General features: G+C 42.5%; 1 protein-coding gene across 1 annotated transcript in view; it reads right to left on the bottom strand.

Annotated features, from left to right (window-relative positions):
• Nucleotides 1-25,799, bottom strand: part of myt1lb (myelin transcription factor 1-like, b) — a 209,152-nt gene that overhangs the window by 70,612 nt on the left and 112,741 nt on the right. The window contains exons 5-6 of the mRNA XM_061743779.1: nucleotides 7,899-8,389; nucleotides 422-1,564 (exon numbers count right to left, since the gene is read on the bottom strand). Coding sequence (XP_061599763.1) covers nucleotides 422-1,564; nucleotides 7,899-8,389 — 1,634 coding nt within the window. The remainder of the gene's footprint in view (nucleotides 1-421; nucleotides 1,565-7,898; nucleotides 8,390-25,799) is intronic.

Raw genomic sequence — 25,799 nt, 5'->3', positions numbered from 1 at the left:
TATCTTCTCCCATGTGCTTGCGCAGGTTTAAAAATAGGCAGCTTTACCCTGAGCTGCATCACAGGGATGAGATTTGCGGTCCTAACAGGCCGTGCAGATTGCCATTACTTATGCCTGACAAGACTACCCTCTGATGTTTCCATGCTGGCCTATTTTAACAACATAAGCTGCTGCTGCTCATACCGCTACCAAGATGCGAATTTCCAAATTGGCTGAAAAAGCTTGTCCCGGGGTTATAGTAAGTTTCCCAGAATGCTTGTGGGCTCTGTAGTCTCGTGCACAAGGTAGATGAAAAATGGAGCCAAACAGAGCAAGACAAACATTTTACCTGTGCTTGTCAAATGAGGTAAACATGTCTAACGGATTCCAGAGTAATCTTGGCGTGCATCTGAGCGTGTCCATGTCTGAAAGAGCCACTTACCTTTATGGAAGAAAGGCTTCTTCATACCATCAAGAAGCCGGGCTTTACGCTCGACGCCGTAGCCGTGCCGTGGGCCGTGGTCTTCGTGACCGTACCTCACCCCGTCTCTTCTGGCCGCCTCGGCTGTTATTTTGTCCCGCATTGCCTTGGCACGTTCCGACTCCAGCGCGATCGCTTTCTCTAGCAGAGACAGATTCCCCTTGGTCATGTCGAATACTTCCTCCGATCGGTCTGAGGTCACGGAGGCCGTGTCCTCATCAAAGTCCCTGTGGTTGGTGTGATAGCGCTCATCCTGTGCACAGCTGGAGAAGGCCTTGGAGCGTGGGCTGAGCTGCTCCTCCAGCTTCATGAGGTTATCCATGTCGGAATAGTTTCTATCAAGTGTTCGTCTGCTGTCTTGGCCATGGTGGAAGTCTCCATAGACATGATGCTGGAGCTGTTGATTGGGGTCCCCGCAGGAGTAATGATTTTGCTGGGATGGTCCATTTCGGTCGATGGACTTGGTTTCGCTTAGTTTCCGAGCCAAGTCAAAGCACTGGTTCCTTAGGCACTCCAGACTGCTTAAACACACCTCCTCGTCACTGTTTTCTATTTGTCCATTATTTGTCTTCATTTGTCCATTACCACCGTGGTGTGCATTGCCCCCAGCGTGGGAGTAGTCAGTCTCATCCCCAACGGCACCGCCCTCAAACCCCTGTCCGTCCAAGCTGTCGGACAAAACAGCGCCGTGACCCTGCGCCAGCAGCTTTAGGGAGTCCACCGTTTCTCGAACTACATCGCTGTCGACATCCAAAGTCAGCTCTCCCCTCTGCGTCTCATCACCGTCCTCCACTTCATCCTCTTCCTCTTCTTCCTCCTCCTCTTCCTCCTCATCCTCCTCCTCTTCCTCCTCTTCTTCTTCTTCTTCCTCCTCCTCCTCCTCCTCCTCCTCCCCCTCTTCCTCAGCACTGTTGGAGGAGTTACTGTTCATCTCAGACTCCGTCATGGCGCGGTTTGCCGCATCTTCCGCGATCTTGCCCAGGTTGAGGAGGGATTTGGCCACCAGTTCGTCGTAGTTTTCGTACTCGTCGTTATCGGCTCTGGGACCTCCACCGCCACCGCCACCGCCACCGCCACCCTCACCAGGGCCCATCTGATCCTCCTCTGTTGGAAAGAAAGAACAAACGTTTTGTAATTCAATTTCCGTCATTCTATTTTACTGGGAAATCAGATTTCTGGGCTTGGTCCATCCAAATTGGATAAGGAACTCTTTGCTTCCCCCTAATAATTTACTTTGAGAGTCTTAACAGCAGCTTGTGTTCTGAATTCTGAATCACCATAGGAAGTTAAATATAGTAGTTTGGGACAGTTCCAGAGAGATGCTGCACCAATGAGACTGTCAGAACCCTGGAGAGCTCCATCAGCGACCGGCTACGTCACCCGCGATGCGTCACTGAGAGGCATCGCAGGTCCTTCCTCCCCGCTGCCATCAGACTCCACAACTGTCACAGTAGTAATGGACAATAATAAAAAGATTTGTAATATCCGTCTAACTCATACACATCCTACCTGCTTTTTTTGCGCTGTTTCTCTTTCTTTCCCGTACTGCACTATATATATATATATATATATATATATATATATATATATATATATATATATATATATATATATATATATATATATATATATATATATGTATTACTTTTTTTACCCTTTCCCTGCTGCTGCACAAAGAGAATTTCCCCATTGAGGGAGAAATAAAGGACGATCTAATCTAATCTAATCTAATAATTATACTAGGGTACCACTAAAAAAGTATTTTTTTACAGTAATTCTCTTAGTTTCTTTGAATAAAACACTGAGAATTATAAAACGTAAGATCTTAAATGAGTGCGATAACATGACATCCCATCTGTAACATGATGAAACCCTGTCAAGAGCAACTCCTCATTTGCGTTCAAAGTTCTTTTTCCATTCAGTCATCAGTATCTTTACAATTCTATTCAGGTCCTAATTGATTCTGACAGACTGTGAAAGGTTACTGAACCTCTTCTGCCTGTAATTTCAAGCACTCATTCCTGGAGCACTTCCAATCTCCCCTTTCACATTTCCGTTCTGAGTCGCCAAGAGCACATTGCTTCCACTGGCGTCACATTTGCCACTTACATTCCTGTGCAGAAAATGAACCCAAAGGCCCTCTCACACACACTCCACCACACATGGATGCAGAACAAGAGTTTTCAACAGTTTTAGTGAGAAAAAGCAAATTCTAGGATAGAAAGGTGATGATGAGATAAGATTTTAATTTCCACCCGAACACAAACACAAAAGATGGGATGCTATTTAAAATGTAAATAAAAATAGACTGCAGTGATTAAAAAAATGTAATTAATTAAATTAAAATCTTAAGAAAGAAAAAAAAAAACGTAACATCCCCTTGTTTTTTACAGTCCAAAAACATCTGGAAGCTGAGAAGGACAGTTGATGGAGTTTTGGGAGAGGAATGTTGTCCCATGGTTTCGTCCAAGTCTGAGTGGATACAGTTTGGTTTTTCAGGGCCCTGTATTTCTTTGTATTCATTGTCAATAACGCCTCACAGTTGTCTGTTTTGTGAACAATGTTTAAAATGACAAAGTCTTCTAGAAAATTGAGGTTGAAAGCAATGACAGCGGGAGGTCACGAACATGAGCGGCTGGAAAGCACAACTGTTTCAAAAATCTTCAATGCATTGGCAGTCAGGGACTGCAAACATTGTAAATACACAAAATCAAAGGTTAAGAGAAGGGGGAACCAGTAATTTGTGTTACAAAATATGATTCCTGGACCACAAAAGGTGTCTAAGTGTTTCTCCTAATACGGCATGGTAACATCATCCTTTGAGGAATGTAGTTTACTTTTAGCACCCAGCATGATCTTCACTTACTGTTGAAATATAAGAAACATTAAGCTTAAGCTCTTTGCTAAAGTAAGAATACAACTTATACCAAGTACCTCATGAAAACTACATGTTCTACCCCAAATCAGTAACTTGTTTTGTCTTAAGTCAAATCTAAATCTTTTGCATATGGGAAATTAAGGTCTATGAATGCTCGTTCACTTTTGTTTAAATTATGATTCTCTTGTGAATAAAATATGGGTTTATCAAAAAGTGTTGTATTCTGTTTTTATTCACATTTTACACATTGTCACAACTTTCTCTTAATTTGGGATGTAAAAGATTTATCTATAATCAAAATCTGAAAGGAATCAGTTTATGGAACAATCTGAATAAAGAAAACAAAGAATCCAAATCAAACATTACATTCAAAAGAACAATTAAAGCCTGTATGTTAAGGAAATATAATGAAATATGTTAATTAAGTTTGATTGACATACCCATAGACGGCGGCTATTTTATTTTATTTTTTTATTTTTTATTTGTGAATTTATTTATTGGAAAAAGGGGCAGATTAGATAAGATTCTTCTTCCTTCTGCTCCCTTTTCATTCACAATTTATGAACATTTGTATTTGTATTTGTATTGAATTGTTTGTTTTATTTTTTGAATGAAATAAAGAATAAAATGAATGAAAATAAAGGCAGTGATAAAAATAGGCTAATAAAATGAATTATGCTCTACTTACAGTAGAAATAGACATGTTAGATTTTACCTCGCTCACATACTGTACATAGAGTAAAATTGTATCCACTCCAATCGAATAAGAGCAGCAAAGAATGGCTGCCTGTTGGATGAGGGCTTTAGAGCAGGAGGAGGGAACAGTTATGAACAAGCAGGCATATACTTTGACAGTGCAAGGCCTCTTACAGCAACCTTCTGCACCAGGACTTGAATCTTTTATGGCATGAAACATGCCACAGGGAAGCAATTTGAAGAGCAATCAAGGGACACAGAAAGGTTCATGGGAGCAAAACAGGTTAAGGACGCAGCAGCAGGATGGCATGCCCTGAACTGGTGGTGGATTAGCAACATTGGACTTGTATGTTTCTGAGAAACACAGAAAAGCCCAGAGTTTGATCTAAAAGCTGTTGAAATGAATGTGGAAAGGCCTTTTATTATCTCAGATCCAACTGCTACGTTAACATCAGAATCAAACTCAGCAGGGAGAGGGACTTTATAAGGCTAGAGAAATTATAAAGGCAGTAACAATACACATGGAATCAGAATCCGCAGACACACAGGCAATGACAGGCTCAAGAGACCGTGGCAACAGTCCACGGCCTCAGTGTCGGGGAAAAGACTTGGGGCTCTAAAGAATGCCAGCCTGTAGAGATGTTTTCACATGTCTGCGAAAAAAAAAGAAAATAAAAAGAAAATGAGGAGCTTTGGTGCTGAGATGCTGCATCAACACTTTGGGTGGGGAGAGCTGCGCGCCAAACAGGGTTAACGCACTTCTCTCTCAGAGCTTCACTCTTAATTGGACTTGAAGGCACTGTCAGGTCCAATTGGGATGCGGGGGTGCAAAGCAGAAGCTGCTGGAGAGAAACCTGCCAGATCTGGTGTTGGGCACATCACAGAGGGAAGACGAGATAACATATGGGCAGGAGGTTTGTCATATCCCAGTCCCACATCGAGGTGGTGTTTTGTATCACGTCGTCAGGACGTCAGACTAAAACCAAAGCTTTGCCCGGTAACAGTTCTGGCATTTTTCTAACATTTAAAATTCATCAAGAATTCTATAGCTGCTCTTCTTCTTCTGAGAGTTGTTTGTTAGCGCTCCATCTGTTGTGTTTCAAAAATTATCATGCATCTACTTCTTGGTAATTCTGTATGAATAATCAAGCATTTAGCTTTTAGCAAAACTTTTTAAAAAGATGATGATTTCACCACTTGGGCAACAAATATTGTAGGCAGGAGATGTCTCCGTGGTAACCAGGACAAAAAGAGGAGAGGTTTATTGATGCTGTTGAGATACTTTAGAAAGAATTGCTGCATCAAAACCAGTTGATCACAGACGACTGACGTCATGCTGAATATTGCTGCTGAATGTCATGTTTGTATCGCTAAATATACAAAGATTGTCACTATTTCTGTAATTAAACCTTTGTTAATCCTTCGTTGCTAGCTTTTTTTCTGCTGCACGCCTAAATGGAAAAATAAATCTTGAGAAAATGTTTAATGTCAGCTCTCCTTCATGAAAGGCTTTTAAATTTAAGGCCAAATAACTAAATTTGACCAAAATAAACAAACCATATTAGAAATGTCCAGTCTCTGGCAAGAATGAATGCATGTGTTCACATTCTTGAAACCTTTATAAATGTGTGACTCCTTATTAAAAATCTGCTCTGGATCGGATCATAATAATAAGTAAGTTAGTAAGTATAAGTAAGTAAGTTAATGAATGCCAATCACTTGCAGATCCGCAGCTCATCAATTAGCCCAAGCCCCCACCCAGGGGCGACCATATAAGGAGGTGTCTCCCTTCCTGCAGGTCTGTCTGTGGACATGGCACACATTACAAAAAAGAAAAAAAAATTACTTGACATTTTTACTGGAGGGGCAAGGGAAAATATCACAAAAAATTGATTTCTTTGTAACAATGGTCTCTGCACCTCATTTACAAAAGCTCTATGCACGGTCAAAGGGAGGAGATCTTGTTCGCTCCCATGAAAAGTAGGAAAAAATATATCAAACAGGTATTATTTTTGTTCTTTTTTTAGATGCTTTGGTGTCTGAAATAAACACCAGTTCCAAAACATTCTGATAATATAACCTTGTTCTTGATGTTTGGTGGCCACCTAAGTACTAAAAGTATATCAGTAACCAGCTCAGATGTGGCGGACAGTGTGGCATCACAAACCCAGATCTGGGTAGAATTCCCCCATCCCAGCCGGTTTCAAATCTTGCTCCACTTGCTATGACCTCTGACATGAGTCGCACAAAGCTCTTACAACGATTTCAAAACATGTACGCCCCCACAAAAAAGAGGGTGTTTAATTGAGCTGCTAGCTCCACCCATGCTTGAAACACTTGCTGTGAACAGAGCTAGAAAAGATGCGGTTAAAAAGATGGCTTTCATCCTGGATCTCATGTCCCACCACGGGGACATGAGAATCAGAAATGAGCTGACACTGGTCAATTGTCAGCACCAGATTATCACTGACCCCGTCTGAAGACTCAGCGAGAACAGAGCCTCCGCCGACTCCTCAGCCTGCTGAATTACACCTCTGTGCGTGCTGGACACACAGACGTCTGTTACAGACGTTTTATGCTATTGCCACACGCAGAGCTTTGGTCACCGAGCACGACGTTCACCTGCTTCACAACGAAGGGTCATCAAGAGTCAACAGAAACCACAAACATGCAAGTGCTGCATGAAAACTGATGGCAACATTCAAACTGCCCCCCCACCTCACACACACACACACACACACACACACACACACACACACACACACAAACACACACACGTTGGAGAGCACCAGTATGTTCATAGAGGTGACTGGGGAGCACAAGGAGCGGATGTCTGCACATGGAGTACATATAAAGAGAAGAAGAGGGGGAACATCCATCCACCCATCCATTATCTATATCTGCTATATCCTCTGCAGGGTCACGGGGGTCTGCTGGAGCCTATCCCAGATAATTTCAGGAGAGAGGCAGGAGTTCACCCTGGACAGGTCACCACAGGGCCACATATAGAGACAAACAACCAGACACACTCACACCTACAGCCAATTTAGAATCATCAGTTAACCTACTATGCATGTTTTTAGACTGTATGAGGAACCCACACAAGCACGGGGAGAACTAAACATGCAAACTCCACACAGAAAGACCCTGCCGGGCCTGGGAGTCGAACCGGGAACCTTCTTGCTGTGAGGCAACAGTGCTAACCACCAAGCCACCGTGCTGCCCAAAGGGTGAACAATAAACACAATCATCACCGTTTTAAGTGATACTTTAAAGTGCTGATAAAAATACTGTAACTTAATGATGTCATGTTATATGATAAATTGTGTCTTTGCAATCGTGTGACCTGTAGTGTTTCCAAAGCAGGTTTGCGGAATAAAATCATTTAATGCAAGCTTAGAAACTTGAGTTTTTTTCTGTCCAATTTTGAGGAAGACAGAAACACACCTTACATAAAAAGAGTCTGTAGAGTCTGGATGAAATTCAGATGTTCTGTATCAGCAGCATCATTAGTATGAGAAGCATGTCGACCAATTACTGTTCATGTTTAAAGGATTCAGAGTTAGGAAGCTCTTATGTCCAGCTGAGTGGGAATGAGTTAACTTAGACAGAAGCAGAACCCCGGCCACCGTAGCTCAGCAATGGCTGTTTTTTCTTTCTCCTGTTGCCGCTTGTCAGAGGCTTGAAGGTGCCGCTGCTTTTATTTTCTTCACACAGACTTGTTGGGCATTATCAGGTGTTGCATTTCAAAAGGGAAAAGCAGAATACTGCCAGAGTACAAATGAGTGAATACGCTAAAATGTGAACTATTCTTTTAAAATTCCCTGATTTTGTTCCAGTACAATATGAGAAGACAGGTCTCACCTGGCCTTTGATTCTGCTCCCGTTCATCCTCCTCCCCTTCCTCATAGTCCACCTCTTCTACCGCCTCTTCTTCTTCCTCCTCCTCCTCTCCCTCGTCTATCCTCAATTCACCTTCCTCTTCTTCTTCTTGCTCCACCTCTACCTCCTCTTCTTCCTCTACTTCTTCTTCTTCTTCTTCGTCGTCTTCTTCTTCATGGCCTCTGTCTTCATCTTCGCCTTCTTCCGGCTCCATTTGTTCTTCATTATAGTCCACATAGCCTTCCACATCTTCCTCTTCGTCGTCCTCCTCCACTTCTCCCTCCTCCTCTACGGCGCCCTCTTCCTCATCTTCTTCTTCCCTGTCGTCCATCTCCTCAGTTCCATCCGTCTCGTAACACTCCTCCATTGTGGAGTTGTCCATGTCATCAAGGTAGGTGCTCCTCTTAGGGGATGTTTCCAGGGTTGGTCGGTCTAGGCTCTTCCTCTTCTTGGCCAAGGGGCAGCCATACACACTGCGGAGGAGAGAGAACAGGGCAGATGTTAGCACCTGGCAGCACCTGCCTATACAGAGGCAACTTGATGTTTACAAACGCTGTAATGAGGACATTTTGTTTCTTCATGTATGACAGTAAAGCTGAGGAAACTGTTCCTTTTAAAGTACCGTATTTTCTGGACTATAAGCCGCTACTTTTTTCATAGGTTTTGAACCATGCGGCTTATACAAAGGTGCGGCTATTCTGTGGATTTTTCTTCCACCGCTAGGGGGCGCTCTAACCGGAATTAGAATAAAAACTAAGACAAAATAAATGCAAAAAAGAATACGCTACTTCTTCTTTAGCAGATAGAAGTAGGTAGAAGCAGATTTCAAACAGATAAATATATAAATAAATACCAGTTATTTTCTTTTGGTTCTGTCCCGTTTTAATCATCAAAGTTGCTGCCGTGTTAAAAGACACTGTTAGGAAAGGATCTATTTAGGTACAAACATGTACATCATTTACAGTTCAAAATCCTTCTGTACATGTAGTAAATATCTAATCTAACAACATAAATATCTGCGGCTTGCATATCTTTTTTTTTCAAATAGAGCAGATGCGGCTTATAAACAGGTGCGGCTTGTATATCTTTTTTTAATTGTTTTTTTAAAAATAGAGTGGGTGCGGCTTATATACAGGTGCAGCTTATAGTCCAGAAAATACAGTATCATTATGATTTCCGTTTCATTTTTATGGTAAATTGTCAGAATATTGTGCAAATTGTTAAAGAATTCCTTATTAGTCAGGATACGTTTCTGCCACAAGTGGAGGACTTTAGGTATCGCTGAGTATTCTTCAAAAGTGAGGGAGGAAAAGATGGGAGATTGACTGGCAGATCTTTGGTGGTGAAGAGAGAGTTTAACCAAAAGGCAAGACTCTGTTCCCAGGTTTATCTATGTTCCACCCCCCAACCCAGTGTCTAGGAGGGGAGCGATCGCGGGGCGGCGCGGTATGAATCGATGAATGACAGTAATTGGCAATGAACCTGATGAGAGCAGGTCTATCAAAATGAAGAGAAGCTCCGTCTGGCAGTGAGAAACAAAAGAAGAAAAATAGGAAGAGCAAAAAATGCATCACGAAACTGGCAACTATTGCTGAAAGGTACGAAAGTAGGATCACTCATGAATGCCCAGCGTGATAAATGGCATAACTGTTTCTCTAACCCAAGTAGTTTTAATTCTTGAAGATAACCTGAAATTGTGTGTAATGGATCAGAACATGGACCCGCACCTTCTGCCTCTCTCAAAAACTGAGCTTTCACGAAAAACCTTAAACCTGTCAACAAAGATTTGTGTGAATAGAAGAACCTCAAAGATGCTCTCAGCTGGAGAACTTGAATGGTTGGGTCTTGTTACCTTCCATCAGCCCTGCTGTAAGACTCCAGAGCAGAACTGTGAGCTCATTGACTGGAATTACCTGTCCTTTGATACCGTGGACCATCACATCTTGGTCGACAGGCTAAATAAATGGGTGGGAATCACTGGGAGTGCCCTAGATTGGTGTCATTCCTATTTAACTGATAGAAGCTTCTCGGTGGCTGTTGGCCCCTACTCCTCCGAATCCACAACCCTAACATGTGGCGTTCCTCAAGGATCCGTGCTAGGTCCACTCCTGTTTGCCTTATACATGCTTCCTCTCAAAACCAACACTTATGAGGGAATCTCCTATCACTGTTACGCCGATGACATTCAATTATACTGCTCTTTCAAACCGGATAACATGGACATTATGATCACCAAACTCCATGATTGCATCTCTGCCATTAAGAACTGGATGGCTGCCAACTTTCTGCAACTAAATCCAGATAAAACTGAGGTTTTAATTATTGCCCAAAGTAAGATTGCTGCAGACATTGCAGATCGTCTAGGATCATTAAAACAGAATATTTGTTCCAACCCCAGAAACCTTGGTGTTATTCTGGATCAGTCCCTGCTTTTAGATAAACATATTCATTCCCTATCTCGCACTTGCTTTTATCACCTCCGTAATATCACCAAACTAAGATCAGTTGTATCGCACCAGGAGTTAGAAACCATTATCCACGCATTTGTATCATCACGACTTGACTACTGTAATTCCCTTTTCACGTGTCTGTCCAAAACCTCATTGGATCGCCTCCAATTGGTTCAGAACACAGCTGCTAGAATACTCACCAGGTCTAGGAGATCATGTCATATTACACCCGTCCTCGCCTCTCTACACTGGCTCCCAGTTCAATACAGAATACGTTTTAAAATATTAGTTATTACTCATCGAGCCCTCCATGGCCAGGCACCAAATTATCTGTCTGACCTGCTAACGCCATATGTTCCCATAAGGTCACTGAGATCCTCTTCCCAGGCTCTGTTGGTTGTCCCTCGGACAAAGTTAATAACCAAAGGTGATCGAGCATTTGCATGTTTTGCCCCCAGGGTATGGAACGAGCTCCCCTTCCACTTAAGAACAGTTGATTCTGTGGACATTTTTAAACGACTGCTAAAAACTCATCTTTTTTAGAAAGGCTTTTCCACAGCTGGAATGATTAATTGTTGTGTGTTGATTGTTAACTCCATATTGTCTATTCTATTTGTTGTCTTATTTTATTAGAAATATTGGTTCCTGAATTGTTTTATTGATCATAATTGACTTGTTTTATTTTGTTCTTGTTAAAGCACCTTGTGACTGTCAATGTCTGTGAAAGGTGCTCTATAAATAAACTTTACTTACTTACTTACTTACAATCTTGCAGTTTTTTCACTTCTTTTTGTGACCTAAAAAAATCCAGAAATGAAACTTTTGCCTGCATCAGGCTTTCTGTAAGAAGATTTCCAGTAATGTTACGAAGGGAAGTTGAGTTGGGGAAGTTTGGGATTACTCCTATACTGACCTATACTGACATGACGTTGCTCTCCAGAACAAAATGATAAAGAATGCAGTGGTTCCCAACGTGCAGAGCCACAGTATTAATGAATTAAAGAATTGAATGCTTTGACTTGGAAAAATGTGCGATTCAAAGGAGAATTTGCAATGACAGTGGTCAGCCGGTGGAGAACTCCCTAAAGGGGGGCCCACCTCTACCTCTCACTCTCACTGCGTCTTATGTAAACAAACCTGATGATGGCAGGTCTATCAAAATGAACAAGAAGCTACCCATCTGGAAGGAAGAAATGAAGGAAAAGAACAAAACAGAAAACAAACAAAAAAACTGGAGCAAAAAAACATCAAGGAAGTGGTAAGTATAGCAGATAATGAATAAGCTAATGTACCTGACTGGAAAGTTGGAGGGGACCCCTGTGAATTTTACCTAGGACCTCAAGAGACTGTAGAAACACCTGAGAGCATAATGGACAGATATTTGATGGGACTTGTTTGACGGTTGTCCATGTTTTAAACACATTTTGAACAGCTAAGAAAAAGAAACCTGTTACACTGAACAAAATTACACTGGCAAAAAAGGAATACTGTCACACAATAAATAAAAACAGTTAAACATGAAATAATTACACTGTAAACTGTAAATGTGGTTTGCTGTTTTGTTATTGAAAAGAGGTTGTTGTTCTTTTTATTGCAGCCTGTAATTTATTGCAGTTTACTCTTGAAAAAAAGTTGGTGAGGTGTGAAAAAACTGCAATGGAGGTTGAAAACTAAATACGTGTGTCTGGTTGGAGCCATAAAAGGTTTGGAATCTCAACCCTAACCAATGATCCTGAATCTGGGCAGTGACCAAAATAATAAGATCGCTGATTTAAGCAGTTCAAATGAGTTTCCTCTGCAGGGTGGTTTGACTCTTCCTAAGAGGTAGGAGAAGATCAGTCATCCTGGAAAGACTCATTCTGGAATCTGAGGATGCCTCCTGGACACCACCCTGGGGTGGTGTTTTGGGTTTGTCCACCCAGAAGGGGGCCTAAAGGCAGAACCAGGTCACGCTCAAGAGATTCCATCCCTCGGTAGGCCTGGGAATGCTTTGGGAATCACCCAGAAGAGCTGGAGGAAGTGACTCGGGAGAGGGAGGTCTGGACCTATCTGCAACCCACATTTGATGGCAGCATGGATGGATGGATGGATGGATGGTAGGGGTGTGCAAACAAGGGTAGCTCACGATTCGATTCGATTTCGATTATTGGAGCTTCGATTCTTCGATTATAACGATTGTCGATTCGATTCGATTATTGGTGCCACGATTCTTCGATTATTGTGATTTTTAATGCTTTTTTCCATACAAGATTGATTTTGTCTTCATCTGTGGCTACATTTGTAAATAAATAGCCAATCAATTAACTCAGTTCCTCTAACAACACTCATTAAGTAAATAACAAGGTTTTTTGAACATTTGACATGTATTTTTCAAAGACACAAAATAATGTATTTTATGACTATGTAAACATTTGCTCTTTGCCTTCCTAACTTTGACCAGGGAAAGCTGCACTTGCATGAGAGCGCCCTCTATTGGCGGAAAACACTGAAAACGGTCAAGCCCTGGATTTAATGAGTTCATTAATTAAAGTAAACAAGATATGTACTTCCATCAAATTTATTTAGTGTAAACATATCTGCCATATTTCAAGTGAACAATAAGAAATGTGCATTCTTGAAAATGAAATGATTCAGCAGCTTATTCAGTCTGGAATCTGGAAAGGATAACTTTCCAGATTAAAAAAAAAAAAAAAAATTTTTAATTAATCGATTCCAAATCGTCACGTGACGCATTGCGATGCATCGACACATCGATGAATTGCACCCACCTCTAATGGATGGATGGATGGATGGATGGATGGATGGATGGATGGATGGGTGGATGGATGGATGGATGGATGGATGGATGGATGGATGGATGGATGGATGGATGGATGGATGGATGGATGGATACTTTTCCAAAGTATTGTGTTGTATTTTTTGCTCAATGTTTAATAAAAAAACATTTAAATTGTTTAGTGACTCGGGAGAGGGAGGTCTGGACCTCTCTGCAACCCAAATTTGATGGCATGCATGGATGGATGGATGGATGGATGGATGGATGGATGGATGGATGGATGGATGGATGGATGGATGGATGGATGGATGGATGGATGGATACTTTTCCAAAGTATTTGCTTGTATTTTTTGCTTAATGTTTGATAAAATATCCTTTAAATTGTTTAACTGGTACTTGAATTTTGGTCCATTCCTCCTGACAGAACTGGTGGAACTGAGCCCAGTTTGTGGGCTTTGTCAACGCTGCCCACGAGTCTCACTGTAGTGGCCTTTATTCAAAGTTTAGACAGGAAATGGGTAGAGTGAGAGAAGCACTGTAGGAGGACTGTGGGCTCAGTACAGCTTTAACCACTGTTCCACTCAGCGCCCCATAACCAACTAAATAAACCATTGAACAAACAAACGAACAAATAAATCTGATCTGACCTCGAGTTTCTTCTCAGACACAAAGAAAACTAAAGTTTCTGTGTCTTTAATTGGTGCACTTGTATTTGTACTCTTTTTATTCTCCCTCACAATAGTGACAAAGGGATCACTTCTGCCTTTAAAATGATACAAAACAGAAGATTTAACAGCAGTTTGTTGTCCTGCAAACACCTCCTGATCGACATGCGTCTGTTCTGGAGCGAACCCAGAGCCGGACCCGAGCTTGTGCTGGGAACAACTTGTAGACTGAAAACTGAATATTTATCGAAGGCACCTCAGGCATTGATGTATTCTCCGGCTGCCGTCGACACCATAGGGGAAGATCCTAATCTGATAATCTGATAATCTGTGTATTTGCCCAAGGTATTGATTACAGAAGCTTAATCCATTTGATTTATCAAACCTCTGATGGTGCCGTACCTCTATCTTGCATGTGAGTGATTAGAAAACACACCCACACAGTCAGTATTATGAGCATTATCTCCATCAAACATCCCCCATCCAGGCTGGGGTGCAAGGAAGCTCTGTGCTGCTTTGAGCATGCTCACTCGGGTATGAAATATCCTCAGCTTCTATTTTTACAACCTCTGGATGTTTTTCTGGTTCTGTACTGCTTAGCGTAAGACCTGACGCAATTGAAACACACAAGACTGTTAGTTAGTCACTGAGAGCTGTATTTGTGGGGAAAGAATGCTCCAGAAGGTTTAAAAGGAACCCTGGCTATTAAGACATGTAGTCCCTAATTAGCCACAATTGTTTTCTTATACTAAAATATGTTGTTAGAAACACATAAAATAATCTAATTGCTTTAAAAATCTACAATGTTTATCACATATTTTGACCTGCGGGAGGCGCCATGTTTTACCTGCGCAATGCATTCTGGGGGCGATGACGTAGAGCGGTGGCTCTGGGAAGATAAGCCGCGTTAGTTTAACTGGGACAGGTATCCAAAACATAGATGAGCAGCACTCTCCCGGCCGTGGAGGCTGACGAGGGAGCCCATAAGACGTCTCGGTTCAGGCAAACTGGATCAAAGTTCTGTGATGCACGGGAGATCTGCAAAAATGATCAATGCCGTGCGCATCTTACCAGTGCATTAGGCTCCTGCGTAGACGGCGTAGCCTACGCCGTAGCCTAAGTAGCCTACGCCGTAGACGGCGAAGCCGGGGCTTTTTTGTAGGTGCGCCGTCACCTTAATGTTTAGCTGTGTTTTGATCTGTGTTTCTGGTGCGCCGTCACCTGTTTAGCTGTGTTTTCATCTGTTTCTGGGTGTCAAAACAGTGTACGGGGGTTAGCAGGAGCCACCGTCTGACGTCACTACCCAGAATGTAAACAACAATGGCGACCTACTAGTTAAATTACATTTTCAAATTTTATAAAAACGAAGACATCAAAAAGGTTTTTTATATCACATTGTTATAATTGATACCAACATTTATCTTTTAAGACCTACATGTCTTAATAGCCAGGGTTCCTTTTAAGATAACTATTTTTGTTCCCTCCTTTTACGTGTCACCATCCAATATCTTATCCATCTTCAGACAGACGCCCCCATGTGTCAGTCAGGGTGGTGTCAGCAGGTAGGTTAAATCTCATCCAGCCCAGAGATTCCTTAATGGTCTGACCCCCTGCACCACCCGCAGCCACAGGCCTGATTTCATTAATCTGAGCCTACACGGAAACTCATTCGCTGCCTGACAAGCTCTCCCCCAGGGCAGCAGGACGGACCGTGGGACCGGGCGGGAGGGGAGGGGGCCGGAGCTGCAGCGCAGTGATCAATAGTGCTTGTGACCAAACATCTCAAAAGCACATTAAAATGCCACTCATCCTGGCCCCTCTGTTCCAGGGACCTCTCCAAATAAATCAAGGGCCGGTCCCAGCAGGTTACCGGCTGCCAAGGCAGGAGAGCAAGAGAGGGGAGAGGGATGAGAGCACGGATGGAAAGAGGGAGAAGTGGTGTGAAAGACAGATAGATACAGGTCGTCTCCCCTCCTCTCGGGCTTTGTACTGCAGTCCTACATTCAAATCGGCTATAAAACAGTTTTAAAGTAGCGTTTCCCATGCAGCTTTGAGCTCCAGCATATTTACACAAGACCCATAAAAAGAGATGCTGAATTAAATCATCACGCAACATCAGCTAATCAGACATGAGGCAACATCAGAGCTGGTTCTCGCTGTGTGTGGACCAAACAGACGCAGAGCGCCTCCTCTGCAAAACCACAAGATCCACCTGCAAGTGCAGCCTGTGGCAAGAATTCCATTGATCCGTCTGTATTTGTAGTCATTTTTAAGGAATATGACATAATTTGGTAATTAGCTTGTTTGAGTTTAAGATCATAAGTACCGTTTTCTTATATGTGAATCCAATAATTCAGTTTGACAAAGCCCCAGCTAGCCTAAATTAATTGTTACACCTAATCTAAGCAACAAAAAAAAACCTTATTCACTCCAAAATGTTCTGATCTACATGTTGTGATTTGTATATCTTCCTTAAAGGGAAAGTTCGGTTTTTAACAACCTGGACCTTATTTCTGGCATTTTTTATGGTTGTATACTCACCCAGAGGTGTTTGGTGTCATTTGGAGTCCTTCGGAAGATATTAGGAGTTTTTTGCGAGCCGCTTCTCCATATAACGGTAGTGAACGGGGCACCGCGGGACACAGACGATGCAGCGTCTAAATAACACATGATTGCCGCGAAACTCTTCATTTCTTTTATGAATCACTAGATCTGCTTCCAGGACCTGTTGTAACATTGTGGCGCTGTCTGTGTAATAAATAAATCAGTTTGTAAACAAGACCTCTGAACTCATGACGTCATCTCTGTGCGCGCACTCTGTCCTCCGTTCAGTGAGCTCTTCAGCCGTATACTCTGGCTCAAAACGGTAAGGACGTCCATCATATTCAAAGTCGTCGTCCACAACCTCAGAATTTGACAAATATTCAGACATGTTTCAAATAACTAACGGTAAACTAACAGTAGCGAACTCCAGCTGTACACGGAGCTGTGTCTGCGATACGCGCACACAGAGATGACGTCATGAGGTCAGAGGTCTTGTTTACAAACTGATTTATTTGTTACACACACAGCCCCGGATGTAGACAACAGGTCCTGGAAGCAGATCTAGTGATTCATAAAAGAAATGAAGAGTTTCGCGGCAATCATGTGTTAATTAGACGCTGCATCGTCTGTGTCCGGCGGTGCCCTCATGCGCTACCGTTATATGGAGAAGAGGCTCGCAAAAAACTCCTAATATCTTCCGAAGGACTCCAAATGACACCAAACACCTCTGGGTGAGTATACAACCATAAAAAATGCCAGAAATAAGGTCCAGGTTGTAAAAAACCAAACTTTCCCTTTAAGGAGAAATAACTACCTAAGTCAAAAGTTACATGTGAGGAAGTTTATTCTGGCGTAGCGCCTATCTTGGCGCATTAAATACAGCACCGCTGCGAGAAGTCAAAGAAGTCCATCAGCTAACCGCAAGAACCAGCTTCCAAACCCTGCAGCTCTTCCTCGGTGTATTCCGGTTTGAAAAAAGTGTGGCTCCGGGTCCCTTAGCTCAAATAATCAAATAATCATCATCTGACGACTGCGCACTCTTGAACGTTTGACGTCGGCCACTGGCTCGTCACACTTTTGATGGATGTTACAACGTCCACCTGTGTGCCGGTTGTTCAATATTTCAAGCAACTAAAGTCAGCTATTTTAGGACAGGGTTGTAAAACAAAGATTCCTTTCAGAATATATGCTTAAAAATGTGACTCTGCTCAAAGTAACAGATGTTTGCATCACAGCGCCTGCTGGCAGAAAACAGACAACTTCACTGTATGCAAATGACTTTTAATCACATCGCATACAGACAGAACCCCGGGTCTGGATCGTCCTCTTGTCCCTGAGCTGTCAGGCCGCGGTGACGCTGTGGAAGGTGCATTCGCCCTGCTGCTCCTGAGCCCTGCGATGATGGAGCCGCAGGAAGCCTCCACAGCTTGGCAATCCCTCGTTTCCTGGCGCTGTCGCTGAGTGACCTTGGCTGCAACATTCATCATCGCAGGCGCCGCATCCCACACACTGAACTCCGCAATTAAAATTCCAGAAATAACTAAGTGGTATTTAAATTGAAAAGAGGATGAGTTATGAAGAAAAAGGAAGGTGATGAGAAAAAAAAATTGCACCATTTTAAGGTTCTCTTTTGCTTTCATGCCTGCAAAAATAACAAAAGCCTCCGAGAGGATGAGAAGTAGCAATCACAGTACAAAAAGCCTCAGATTGCAAAAAAGGCCACTTCATTTGAAATGGGTATCCTCAGCATTCCGAGATGGAATAAATTCTATTACAGTGTGAACAAGAGCTCTCTTAATGCGGAATAAATCCTACTGGATACACCGAGAGGGCCCCCGCTCCACACGCATTAACGTGAGCAGGAGGAGAGGAGTGGCAGGACAAGGAGAGCTCCTGTTTGGTTAATTTTGGTCGACAGTTGAGCGACTGCTGCGATGCCACAGAATTCCACGGTGCTTTTATGAGAAGTCGTATTAGCGGCTGTTCGCAGTGGGGCCTAAAGCTTTAGCCGGTCATTAGCATCACACTCTATTTGTCTCCCTGACACAGGGATGAGGATGCTGGTACCAGCTCCTCCTCTGCCTCCTGTTCTCCTCCTCATCTCCTCCCGTCAACCACAACTCCCCCTACAGTTTTAGCTATCAAAGCATAATATACACAAAAATAAACACAACTTCACAATAACCAAAACTATTAACAGCTCATATTTTCAAGGATTTTCAACCAAAAGGAAAGACAGGACAGGAATAATATTTCTGTGATGCTTGTTGGATGCTGTTTTGCTCCGGTTGGGGCATCAGAATATATAGTATAGCATATATATATAGCTGGGAGCCAAATCCCATGCTTTCTTCCCCTCATTTAAATATTAATCAGTCACTATCTTAGATGAACGACAACTTAGATCTTTTTTTTCACTGGGTCATAATTATTTAACCAAAAAAAAAGATTTTTTTTTTTAGCCAAGTGACTCATGAAGTCTGAAAACCTCAGCTTTCAGGTGTGTTAACACAATGCCAAGAGTAAAAGACACAAGCAATGGCTGCAGAGGCACAATTTTTGCTGCATATTAACCTAGAAAGGATTATATAACCACGTCCAAAAAATAATAATTTCACAATGAGAAAGAATTCACAAGTGGAAAACATTCAAGACAGTTGTCAATGTTGTACCCCAGGATCAGACGTATGATCAGAGAAATACCAATAGGAGCCACATCTCAGAGCCTACAGGTCTTACTGAGCATGTTAAATGATAAACGTCCATGACTGCACAATCAGAAAGCTGAAGAAGGACGTTTTCTTTGGAAGAGTTTCCAGGAAAAAAAACTCTTCTGTCTAAAAACAACATGGAAGCACGACTGATGTTCACCAAACTGCATTTCAACAAACCAGCAATGTCCTCTGGATAAATGAGACCAAAGTGGAGATGTTTGGTCTTCATGTCCAGAACCATGTTTTGGAGAAAACCAAATACAGCATTTCCACAGAAACCCCTCAGACCCACTGGCAAGCATGGTGGTGGAGGGATGAGGGTCTGGGGCTGTTTGCAGCTTCTGAATGGACTTGAACTCCCTCCATTCAAATTCACTCTTCTCGAGACCAATGTGAGGACAGCTGTCTGAGAGATAAAGATTGGCTGAAACTGGGTCACGTGACGGGAAATAATCATAAACACAGCAGCGGAACTACATCAGAATGATGAAAAATAAAAGAATCCCGGTTCTGGAATGATCTGGTCATAGTCCAGACCTGAACCTGAAATGCTGCTGGGACCTTCAGAGTGCTGAGCAGAAGAACTGTAGGAAGGTTGGAAAGAAGAATAGACTAGAATTCCTTCACAGACATGAGAGATGATCTCAGCAACTTCTGTTTGCTTTTTCATTTAGATTTCGACACAGTAGATCACCATGTTCCACAAACTGATTCCACAAAGTTTTCAGCTCGGTTGCCCTTCCTGACGCAGACCTCTTCCTTTATCCGAGTTTGGGATCGGTACTATGACTATGGGATCGGCTCGTGACCCGGTACGACTTCATAACAACACTGTATGTTCTTCAGCACAAACAGTGTAGAAATGCATCCAGCAATGAATAGCTCATGGAAATATGTGCATGTCTGACACAATAAGAGTCAACCTACAACGGAAAGATCTCTGGATGAACAGGATGAATGATTGCTCAAACAAACTGATTTAAAAGAATGACGTTTTTTGTTAAATATATATTCCAAAACATGAAACTTTGTTTTTAGCAAGAGTACCATATGATGTGTCTTCGGACGAGGATTTAATATGAAACAGTTCACATTCCCATTTCCCTGCATACATCCTCGTTCTTTTTTGAGCAGCATGAATATCTTTATGTTTCCGACTCTTCCCATTTACAACTTCTTTCCCAATTTCCCCCCTGCAGTATTGCTCCCTTAATTGCACTCATGCCTCCGCGGAGCAGACTGGAGATGGAGGGAACGCACCCCCTCTGACTCTGCTCCCTATCCAGTAGGAGGATCTAAAGGCACGTGTGGCAGAGCCCCGTCGCCATGGTGATACCCTCCAGAAATCCATGAGGGATTCGGTATCCTCACAGCCAGCCAGTGAGGAAAAATGAGGAGGAAAACGGCAGACAAAACGAGAGGTGGGGAGGAAAATTAGAGCGAGACGGATGAGAGGATGTATGTGCCTGTGTAGTTTTTGCATGTGTGTTCGGACCTCTATTGTGTGTGTGTGTGTGTGTGTGTGTGTGTGCAAACACTGAGAAATAGGAGGTAGAGAAGCTGAGAAGAAGAGGACAGTTTCATGTGTGTGAAAGAGGAGAGAGGATCATTTCAGAGCTGTCAGGCTTCTCTCGGCTGCAGAGGAGAACAAAAGACAGAGACTCGGTGCAGGAAGGCTCAGTGCACAGCAGACATTGCAATTTAGGGTGTTTTCTACTCAGGATGCACGCACACACACACACACACACACACACACACACACACACACACACACACACACACACACACACACACACACACATGGATGACTGTCAGACTGTACTAAAACTCATAAAACATTACTTAAAACCTGTGGTCTGAAATAATCCTCGCTGTTAGTGAAACCTGAATGATTTTCGTGTGTAAGCAAGAATTTATGAGCTGCAGTTACGCGTCTATTTGGATTTATAAAGTCTTTATAAAGAGCAACATTAACGTATATTTACAGTGCATATCCTTCAACAAATCAGAAAAGGTGCAAGGTTCATGTTTCTAAGTGATTTATCAGTTTACTATTTCACAGTAAATACCATCTGTAGTACAACCTCCAATAAGAAAATGCTGGGACGATATGGAAAATGCAAATAAAAACAGAATGCAGGGATTCTTACATTCACTTTAGCTTTGAAGACAGTATGAATCCCATATATATATATGATTACTTGCCAACTTGTACAGTAAATGTGTGAGAAAATCACTGAAATGTCTAATAAAGGTTTGAAAGGATTTGTGTATTTCATAGGAATTTCAGCGTGTGATCGCCGGGGGCACAACCTGGAGAACGACGTGCAATCTCTGATCCCTGAGAAGACCCTGCATTGACAATCATCATTCACTGTTAGCTGACAAGGACTTCTGTAGAAGCCCTTAACAACACTGCAAACATAGAGATACAATTACAAATGTCACTTAAATACTGTGCAAGGAAAAAAAGCTTCAAGAGAAACCTTATGCTGAGAGTTGGCATCAATATCCCTGGGATAGAGGGATAGAGCATCACTAGAAATATGTATTGTGGTCAGGTACATCAGTATTCCAGATCTTTTTTGGAGGAAACGGATGCAGTGTGCTCTGGACCACCGAGGAGATGCAGCATCCACTGTTTTGTGATGGTCTGAGGTTGTTTCAGTGCACAAAGCTCCCGTTCACTGAGATGTTAGAAGAGCATAGGCTATGCCAAGAATCTTTCTCAGATGCACACGTTACATTTTATAATGATGCCAACTTTAAGATGCAATGTGTAGTTGTTGAGCTATAAAATACTTAAAATAAGTTGTAATTTTGAGCATTAATCTTAAAAACAGTAGTCATGGGGAAGGTAGTTAAAATGAGAAATTATAAATCTGTGAAATGAACCTCATGATTTGTAAAGCAAACGCAACACTTCCAGTGTCAAAGCATGAAGCCCTTATATTAGGATGTGTGTATCACGCGAGCTGTTTTAGAAGATTTGCAGGTGGAAGTCCTGAGCAGGAGAGCTCATCAAGCAGCTGATTCTGGGGGTGTAATGTGGCTATCTGTCATCCCGCAGCTAAAATCACGCCTGGATTAGCCAGGTAAGGAGTCTCTCCAGTAGCGTAATGACTTCAATCAATCACCTGAACTCCCAGACACACGTGAGGAGGCTGACTAGTTAGCTGCTGGCCCATCAGCCATGTAGGAGGAGGAGGAGGAATTCCTGCTTCCCTGGCTTTTCCATTTGTCTGTGTATACCACAGTGCAGGCTGTCACAGTAGCTGTTTGTCTGGAAAAGCTGATGGAGTGAGTCAATGTGAATAAACAGAGAGAGCAGGGTAATTTTCCTTCATATTTGTCTCTGCTCCAACAGTCAACCAGAATATGAAGTGGTTTACTGATTTTTTTTTATTGTTGTGTTTCGATTCTTCATCAAGCTTTTTGAAATGTCCCTGATGCATTCAGAGACTTTACCATCACCTGCTCAGGAGCTAAACTCCTCTGTGTTTAATGGCGCTACACGTGACTTGATCATGGCTGCCAACAGGAAAGTAACAAAATTAGGGACATGGAAAACTGACATGAAGGAGGTTGTTATTTTTTTTTTATCTAAAAGTTTATCCTCAGTTTCATTTGAAGAAATATTTGTTTTTGGAAAGGATTATCTTGCTCGCATTACTACGACTGGCAAAACCCAAATACCTTTGGACTCTCATCCTGGATGGCTCTTGCAGCTACTGTGTTCAGCTGTAAGACACTTCATCACACACCAACAACCATGACCAACGATGACTGAGGACGCTAACTCAAAGAGCTACAGCTGATGTTATGGTAGAGAGCCAAGAAATCATCGACCAAAGAGACAATGTTGTAAAAGCGACTTACAATAACCTCTGAGCTAAACATTTTCTTAAAGGGGACCTATTATGAAAAACACATTTGTTCTTGCTTTAACATATATAAAGTGGTCTCCCCTCAGCCTGCCAACTCAGAGAAAGAGGAAACAACCAAATTCTGCAGTGTCTGTACAGCTGCCCGGATGATCAATCCAGTCTGATGTGGCTTCTACGAGCCGTTCAGATTCTGTTCCCGTCGTTACGTCACGACAGGAGCGATGCGTGAAACCACGCCCACAACTAACTCCGCCTGCCGGAGCTTCCACCATTTTTTTGTAGCGGTGTATCGCGTCATTCAGGCAGCCAATCAGCACAGTGTTTCATTATCATAGCCGTTCGGCGACTCAGAATTGCATATAGAGATGGAGGTTAGAAACGGGGAAGATAAAGACATGGCTTAGAGACTGAATTTCTAATTTATTTAGCAAAAACAATCAAAAGCTTGTTTTTAAGACATTCAAGGCCTGTTTAAAATAGCTATTAGATGCCATAATAGGTCCCCTTTAAGGTTAAGCAACTGGTTGTATTCATTAAACACATTTGGGAACTGTCCCCATTTGGTGTAGGCTGTAGAATTTAGGATAATTGTGCGCAGTAGCTGCCCTCGAGGTCTAAGCTTCAATGTCAAACCGATGACGGACCTCCACCATAGCGGGGAACCCTATGCCGTTACCTCCACCACAGCCGGCCCGATTGGTGTAACTTGGTGTCGAGTCAACTCAGATCACAACAGGTCTGATTGCTCTGCTTGATAGCGTTACATTTCTCTAGGCCATGTGACCCATTGGTTTCTCAAGAGCTATTTTGAAGCCTGTTTTTCATTGTGAGGGGCGCAGCCATGTTGCCCGAGAAGCTGACGGGAACATGTCCACCGCATGTCAATCAAAGTTAGCTTTGCTCCTTCAGCTGCACCCTGACGAAATATCTGATAAAACGTTCACAACAGGATATACAGTAACATTTAAAATGTTGACTCAACAGTGAAATCAGAAATGACCGTCTCGTTTAGCCGATGCTGGGTTTGTACAAACGGGTGGTCGCTTCGCTAAGCGCAGTAGCATGACTGCTACAGATGACTAGCCACGCCCAACACATGTCAATCAATCATATTAGAATTACATTTATTGCTTGATTTAAACTCTCCTGGCCTGATAGCAAAACATTCACATCCCAACTCACATAATGCTACGTTTTCTCCGCTGCTGTTTGAGCTCCATAGAAGAAGAAATCAAGACTAAGCTGAGAGCTGATGAAAAGAACCAGTACTGCCACCCAGTGTTTGGTATCGTAATTACAGAGCAATGAAAACAACAATGGATCCTACATGCCAACAGTGGTGCAGGTCCATTATACAGGCTATGTGCATACCTGCTACTCAACATAAATCATGCATTACACTGGGCTACATTTGCAGCACAGGATGCTCACTGGTCCAAGCTTCTGGTATTTACTTTAGCAATCTGACAAATCTTTCAAGAATTCTGTTGCTCCACAAAGTCAGATATGTCATAATCTTTACATGGAGCCTCAGATTTTGTCCAATAATGTTTAAAATTAATAAAGCTTTTGCATTTTTGAGAAGTTGAACCACGTCTCATCTCATTCTAAGGCTTCCCGTCTCCAGAAATCAGCAGAACTGTGGCAGACTAACAAACCAGCTCAAATGTGGCTGATCTTCTTCATTTTACAGCATTTTGCTGGGAATTAAAGCCACCAACTTTGTACTTCACTGTAATTGTCACACAGAATAACAGAATTAAGTGTCAGGCGTTTGTGGCTGCATCGTGACTCCGGTTGTGCTGCATGTTTACTCAGCCGTGCCTTTCCACCAGCGAAGGAGGACTTTCTGACAGTGATGTAATTTAGTTGGCAGCTCCTGTGAGGGGAGGGCTGGCCAGGGGTGGGGGGTGTTCAGAGGTCAGGGGTCAGGATGTGCCTGAGCCTGAAGCTGGCCCTGAGCAGCTGCACCCCCACCACCACCCCCAACACCCCCACCTCCTCCCATCATGGCCGACGTCCCCCTGGCACGCTTCGCGCTCACCGCACATGATCTGTTATTCTCTTTGATGTCTCTCCTCAGGGAAGCCGTTATAAAAATAAAAAAAGGAAGAAAGTGGGGGGATGAAAAAAGCGTAAACACCACCTGTTTATCTGACGCCAAGTAATGTCAGGAAGGTAGTTTGCAGGCCTGCCATAATGTGCAGGAGGAAATTACAAAGAGAAAAATAAACAAATGGGAACATTCCACCGTAAATATGGTAAATCAGCCCTGGTTTTGAAAGCTTTTTTTCAAAGCTTGTTTGAGAGTGCATTAGGGGAGCGAATATCAGCAGCAAGGAGTTACTCTCTGCTGTGCTAAAAGGATGCAATGATGCAGAGGAGACAATATAGTCATGCAAAAGTCTGTATCCCTCTTTGAATCCCGTCTTTTCTGTAAAACATGATTTTAATCAATTCATCATTATAGGTCTTAGCAAGAGGCAAATACAACATCAGATGGACAAAGACATATAACTGTGTGATTATTTTAGAAAACTTAGCAAAGAAATTAATTCTTTCTGTTTTCATACGAAGGTACGAGCAGTCAGGGTCTGCAGTAAGTGTACAGACGTCTAAGCCAGTGTTACCACAACACTAAGAGGGAAAGACATAAGCAGTGGTCTTAGCGAAACAGTTGCTGATACACATCGTTCGGAAAAAGGGCTATATAACAATTTCTAAACTATTTGGAGTTCAGCATTCTACATAAAGCTTATTTAAAAAATGAAACCATTCAAGACAGTTGCCAATTTTTCCAGAATGTCTCAGAAAATGTATCCTAAGGTCTGACTGTCCAATACTCTG

Source organism: Cololabis saira, chromosome 16 (genome assembly GCF_033807715.1).
Source record: "Cololabis saira isolate AMF1-May2022 chromosome 16, fColSai1.1, whole genome shotgun sequence".
Lineage (NCBI taxonomy): Eukaryota > Metazoa > Chordata > Actinopteri > Beloniformes > Belonidae > Cololabis > Cololabis saira.
Note: the sequence above shows the minus strand (reverse complement) of the source record. Positions and strands in the feature narration are given on the sequence as shown.